The sequence below is a fragment of the Nicotiana tabacum genome, chromosome 16, assembly GCF_000715075.1.
Source record: "Nicotiana tabacum cultivar K326 chromosome 16, ASM71507v2, whole genome shotgun sequence".
NCBI classification, from domain to species: domain Eukaryota; kingdom Viridiplantae; phylum Streptophyta; class Magnoliopsida; order Solanales; family Solanaceae; genus Nicotiana; species Nicotiana tabacum.
In genome coordinates, this window is record NC_134095.1 from 126,951,043 (window position 1) to 126,957,881 (window position 6,839).

General features: G+C 33.4%; 1 protein-coding gene across 1 annotated transcript; it reads left to right on the forward strand.

Moving 5' to 3' along the window:
* Nucleotides 1-6,182: 6,182 nt before the first annotated feature.
* Nucleotides 6,183-6,614, forward strand: LOC142170405 (uncharacterized). Its single transcript, XM_075232305.1, has one exon. It carries the CDS (start codon nt 6,183-6,185, stop codon nt 6,612-6,614), a length of 432 nt encoding a protein of 143 aa, XP_075088406.1.
* The last annotated feature ends 225 nt before the right edge of the window (nt 6,615-6,839 follow it).

A 6,839-nucleotide genomic window follows, 5' to 3' on the forward strand; every position in this document is an offset into this window, starting at 1 on the left:
CTAAGGAAATGTCCATACCTCTTTAGAATCTTCTCACTAATGCTAGCCTTCTTCTTATGTAAGCTTTCACATAGCATTAATATATGTCAAATGGTACCTATGTGGCATGATGACATGACGGGTCATCACAGTTAGCTAAGAACCCTTTTCCCCTCACCATTTGCCGTGCCGTCACCACTACTCCTACGTTTCCGTTTTGCAACTCAACCATTTTTTTTTATTTTTTATTTTTAAAAAAGGAAGCAATATTTACCAAATAATTTGCTAATTTGCAAGCAACATTTTCTTAATCAAGTGAAAATCAAGTTACATGCTAAATTAATGAATCATCTCATATACTTCAAGCTAAAAGCTAGTAACAAAAAAAAATGTTAGCAAACTTTTCATTATACATTTACAGACTCAAAAACTTACAAGATCCTATGTACACCAAGTTTCTTCAACAATAAAATGATGATAGCTTCGCTTTATCCTTTATGTATAATTAACATTACTTGAAACCTTCAATGGTGCAATGGATTTGGTCCAGACGGTACGAGACGTTTTTCGACACCATAACGTGGATCAATCTCACTTCCACCTGGCTCCGGCTGCTTGTCGACGTTCACCGTATAATTTCTCCGGTCGTGTTTGTGGTGGTGGTAATGGTTTTTGACAAATGGGGTGGAATCAAAATTGGTGTCTAGTGCTTTTCTATGAACTAACCAAGGGTGGTTTATGTTTTTGTTGTTGGTTTTCAAGAATTTGAAGTTGTAGAGCTCATGAAAGAAGAGAAAGAGAAGAGACAACCAAAGAATGAAGTGTAGTATATGATGAACCTTTAAGATCATGTTGAAAGGGAAGAGGGAGGAGAAAGTCACAGGAGAAAACATGGATCAATGAATTATGAAGAGAACACACTAAAAGGAGAAAATAAGGACCAAATTTTGTCTAGGAGAATGGACAACTTTGGAGTGACAGCTTGAAATCTAATAGACTACAAAAATAAACGTTGAATTTAGAGAGAAGATGGTAGCTTGCTTACATGTGAGACTTGTGAATAAATTTATATTCTATTTAATGTTATATATGTGAATGGAAGGTAGGGAGTTGAGAGGATTGAGGGAGGGATATAGGGTAATGCTGCTCGGTGGGCCGGGCCTGAACCGGACCGGACCGGGCCCGCGGTCCTAACGGGCCTGGTGGGCCTGGTGGGCCGGTCCTGGGTGGGCCGGTCTTGGTGGGCCTCTAAGCCCGTCACGGGCTGGTCTCCATGGTTGAGCCCACGAGCCCGGGACCGTTTGGCCCGGGACCGGCAGGCGGGCCTGGGCCGGGCCTGGCGGGCCCAACGGCTATTTTTCAAAAAAAAAAAAAAAAAAAAAAAATCAAACGGCCATATTTAAAATCTAGCCGTTTGGGCTGAAAATATGACCGTTTTTTAAGTTAAAAAAATGGCCATTTGGCCCCCAAACTTTATTTTAACCCCAAACTTTATATAATTACACTTTTCCCCATTTCTCAACTATAAATACCCCCTCATTCTTTCATTTTTATTCACCAATTCATCAATATCTCTCAATATCTCTCAATCTCTCTCAATCTCTCTACTACAATTACTTAATTTATTGTTGAAATTTCGTGAAAAATTGTGAAGTTGTTGAATTGAAGTTTTCAAGTGTTCAACGATTTTCAATTTTCAAGAAGTTGTTCGGCAATCCGGTAAACTCGTTTCAACTCTTACGTTTTTATAATATATTTTTGTGTGGTTTAGTTTGCATAATTATAATTAATATGGCATTTACTTTGAAAAAAATGTTTAGTAAAGGAAAAGATAAAACCGGTGAAAGTAGTGGCCAACCAACTACCCTTCCCCCGGCTCCCCGACCTAGAAAAGATAAGCAAGTTGAAAGTAGTCGTCAACCTAGACGTCCTCCTCCTTCCGTAATTCTTGATAGTGATCACCCTTGTTTTCAATTTACCGATAGTGAATTTTATCATAATGTTGCACCAGGTGATAGATTAGATGATGAAATTATGAATGCTCTTTATCCTAATGAAACCATCTTAGAAAATAATGAGGAAAATGAGGATGATGATGAAACTCAAGCACCGGATTTAGATGATACACCTACTAGTCCTCTTAATAACCCAAGTGATGCACCGGTCGACCCACCTGTAGAAACTCCTACTTTTAATAGAGAACCTGCTAAACGCTTAGAAACATCATTAGTTTGGAATTTTTTTACTCAAGTAAGAGAAAAAAATAAGGCTAAGTGTAAAACTTATGGGAAATTAATGTCGCATAAATATGCTACAATATATACATAATATACAATATATATACTACAAGAAAATATATTTATAAGCTACAATATATACATAAGATACAATATATATACTACAAGAAAATATATAAGAGAATATATATACATAAGATACAATATAATATACTACAAGAAAATATATTATGCTACAATATATACATAAGATACAATATATATACTACAAGAAAATATATTATGCGAATATATATACATAAGATACAATATATATACTACAAGAAAATATATAAGAGAATATATATACATAAGATACAATATAATATACTACAAGAAAATATATTATGCTACAATATATACATAATATACAATATATATACTACAAGAAAATATATTTATAAGCTACAATATATACATAAGATACAATATATATACTAAAAGAAAATATATAAGAGAATATATATACATAAGATACAATATAATATACTACAAGAAAATATATTATGCTACAATATATACATAATATACAATATATATACTACAAGAAAATATATAAGAGAATATATATACATAAGATACAATATAATATACTACAAGAAAATATATTATGCTACAATATATACATAATATACAATATATATACTACAAGAAAATATATTTATAAGCTACAATATATACATAAGATACAATATATATACTACAAGAAAATATATAAGAGAATATATATACATAAGATACAATATAATATACTACAAGCAAATATATAAGAGAATATATATACATAAGATACAATATAATATACTACAAGCAAATATATTATGCTACAATATATACATAATATACAATATATATACTACAAGAAAATATATTTATAAGCTACAATATATACATAAGATACAATATATATACTACAAGAAAATATATAAGAGAATATATATACATAAGATACAATATAATATACTACAAGAAAATATATTATGCTACAATATATACATAAGATACAATATATATACTACAAGAAAATATATTATGCGAATATATATACATAAGATACAATATATATACTACAAGAAAATATATAAGAGAATATATATACATAAGATACAATATAATATACTACAAGAAAATATATTATGCTACAATATATACATAATATACAATATATATACTACAAGAAAATATATTTATAAGCTACAATATATACATAAGATACAATATATATACTAAAAGAAAATATATAAGAGAATATATATACATAAGATACAATATAATATCAAGAAGTGATATTTATGCATGACAATTTAGTGTTTTACTATTGTTTTGTTATTTTCTTTTTCGTCAAGCACTTTAATAATTAGATATACATATATACTACATATTAATATAGCCATGATACTACAAGAAATTGTCTTAAAAAAAAAAAAAAAAAAGCCCGCTAGGCCCGCGAAGCCCACGAGCCCGGCCCGTTAAGCACAGGACCATGTGGGCTTAGGCCCGTCACGGGCCGGTTCCACCCATTAGGCCCACGAAGACCGGGACCGCCAGGCCCGGGACCGCCAGAGCCCGGGACCACGAAGCCCGGGACCGCGAGGCCCGGCCCGTTAGGCCCACTAAGGCCCGGGCCCGGGACAAAATACAGCATTAATTAATATAGCCATGATACTACAAGAAATTGTCTTTAAAAAAAAAAAAAAAAAAGCCCGCTAGGCCCGCGAAGCCCACGAGCCCGGCCCGTTAAGCACAGGACCATGTGGGCTTAGGCCCGTCACGGGCCGGTTCCACCCATTAGGCCCACGAAGACCGGGACCGCCAGGCCCGGGACCGCCAGAGCCCGGGACCACGAAGCCCGGGACCGCGAGGCCCGGCCCGTTAGGCCCACTAAGGCCCGGGCCCGGGACAAAATACAGCATTAATATAGGGTGGTAAACCCTTTTCCCAATAAATGTTCCTTAGAAATGAAGGAATAAAAAAGAATCATCAAACCATGAATTCTACGGTATATGTTGAAATCAAGAAGTATATTATTTCTAATTGAGGTACTTACGAGAAAAATGTTGGTTAAAAATATATTCTTTTGAGAAGTTAAATCTCTCCTCTCTATAGGGAGTACATATTTGGGAGTTCCATTGATCACAAAGTTTATTCGTTCATGGCCAGAAACAACTGTAGTCAAAAAACAAGAAGAAGAAAAAGAAAAAAAATTCCACCTGATCTCCTGAGAGGCCAGAGCCGCCAAAATAGGCCATAGATTTTTACATTGTAGGTCACTAACAAAAAAGTATTTGTATTAATATTACTATTTTTGGTTTATTTCAATAAAAGTAGATTTTATAACAAATGTAGCACGTTCAAACAAAATACAATTTTCCTTTAATTGTATGTAACTTACGTAACTCTTCCACAAGATTAGGGATTACATGTATTATCTTATTTCTCTTTCTCTTTCATTTATCATGAACTATATCACATTTCTTTTCCATTCAAAACCTTAGCAGCCACCTGTGCTCCACAATCACCTTTCCACCGTGGCTAAAAAAACGAGAAGCACGTTAAAGAGAAACTAATATGATAACATATAAAATTAACATACTAGAATATCACTGTAATTTATTTATTTATTTAATTATCGTTGGTATACTGTGTATATAATATACTAGAATATCGTTGTAATTTATACACTATTAAATACCATCATTATATCGTGTATATATATATATTTATACATAATTATATACGTAATCTTTTCCCATATTCCATATATATATATATATATATATATATATATATATTCACTAACATTAACATTAATATACATTCTATATATACAATGGCTGAAGAATTTGTGAATGACTATAACAGTATAATTATATCATATTGTGTATACCATAAATACGTTGTATATGATAGTAGTATAATACATACATATGAATATGTATCATTAATTTACTATGAATATATACTATTCATCGTGTATTCAACAATTATACAACACAATGAGTTATTCAATTTAATATATTACAAGTATAATAAATAGAAATGAGAGCATCTTGGGGTAATGCATTAAATGAGAAAGAGAAAGTTGTGTGAATAGATTCGGAAGATTTGTGAAGTGCTATTAAATAGTTATCCCTATTTTAATGGGATTGTGCTACAAATGTAGTTAATTAGCTGCCATATTTGTTAATTACTTATTACTGCTAAGATTTTGCAAAATGTTCTCGATTATTGTCTAATTATGTTTTTTCCCTTTAGCCCTAGGCCAACAGCTTGGCTAGCCTCCGTCCAAATAATTCACAACCTTATAGTAACAATAATAATAAATTTGGGTAGTGTATACCGTCCTTACACCCTATCTTGAAATGGTAGATGAGTTATTTCTAATAGACCCTCGACTCAAGGGAAGCTTAATGAGCTATATAATGGTGACCCAGGTTAACTTAATGATTAGTAGTTAACTATAGTTAGTGATTAGTTGACCACAGTTAGTAGTTAGGCAGTTACATATGTAATTAGGTAGTTATTACTATAGCGAAGTACTGTAGATGTATAGATTTTGACGGATTAATTACAGTGTAATCAGAATTGCTCCTTTTTCTCTCTTCTTCATTTCTTCTCTTCAAGTATCGATCTCAGATCCATAAATTTGACATGGTATCAGAGCATATAGACGATTGAATCTAAAGTTTTTCACTGAGAATTGTTGAAAACAAGAGATTCATCGGTTGTTTTTTCCAAAATTTTCTAGCCGAAAAAGGTCATGGCAGGAGATGAAACCACCAGTCGTACAGAGGAGGTAACAAATCGATCAATAGTGATGATAGATCATAATCATCCACTGTATTTGCACCCATCGGACACATCGGGAGCATTGCGCTTGGTTTTCAACTGCAAGGAATGGAAAATTACACGATTTAGAGTCAAGCGATGGAGGTTTCGTTGCTAACACAGAACAAATTAGGGTTCATCGATGGATCGGTAACGCGTGATACTTATGGAGACACTCATGCAAATCTATGGGACCGCTGCAATGCTATTGTGAAGTCATGGATAATGCACAATGTGAGCCGCGATTTGCTGAGTGGAGTATTATTCCGGTCAAGTGCATATGCAATCTGGTCGGATCTCAACGAACGATTTGATAAGGTTAATGCATCGAGAATGTACTACTTACACAGGGAGATTTTTTCATTAACACAAGGTACATCTTCTGTTTCAGTTTACTACTCAAAATTGAACGATCTATGGGATGAGTATGATTCGATTATGCCTCCACCTGTTTGTTGTGATAAGTCAAAGAAATTTACTGAACGACAGGAGTATCAACGTTTATGGCAGTTTTTTAATGGGGTTAAATGATAGCTACAGTCAAGCTCGTAGTCAAATCATAATGAAATCTAAAATTCCTACTGTTAATCAAGCCTATGCTATGATTCTTCAAGATGAAAGCCAGAAACTAGTAGCAGGTTGGAGTCATAGTACTGAGTCTATTGATCCTACTGCCCTGTTCAGCTCTAAGATTGGTCAAAAACAAAGAAGGAATTTCAATGTTGAATGTGATTTCTGTCATTTAAAGGGACATAC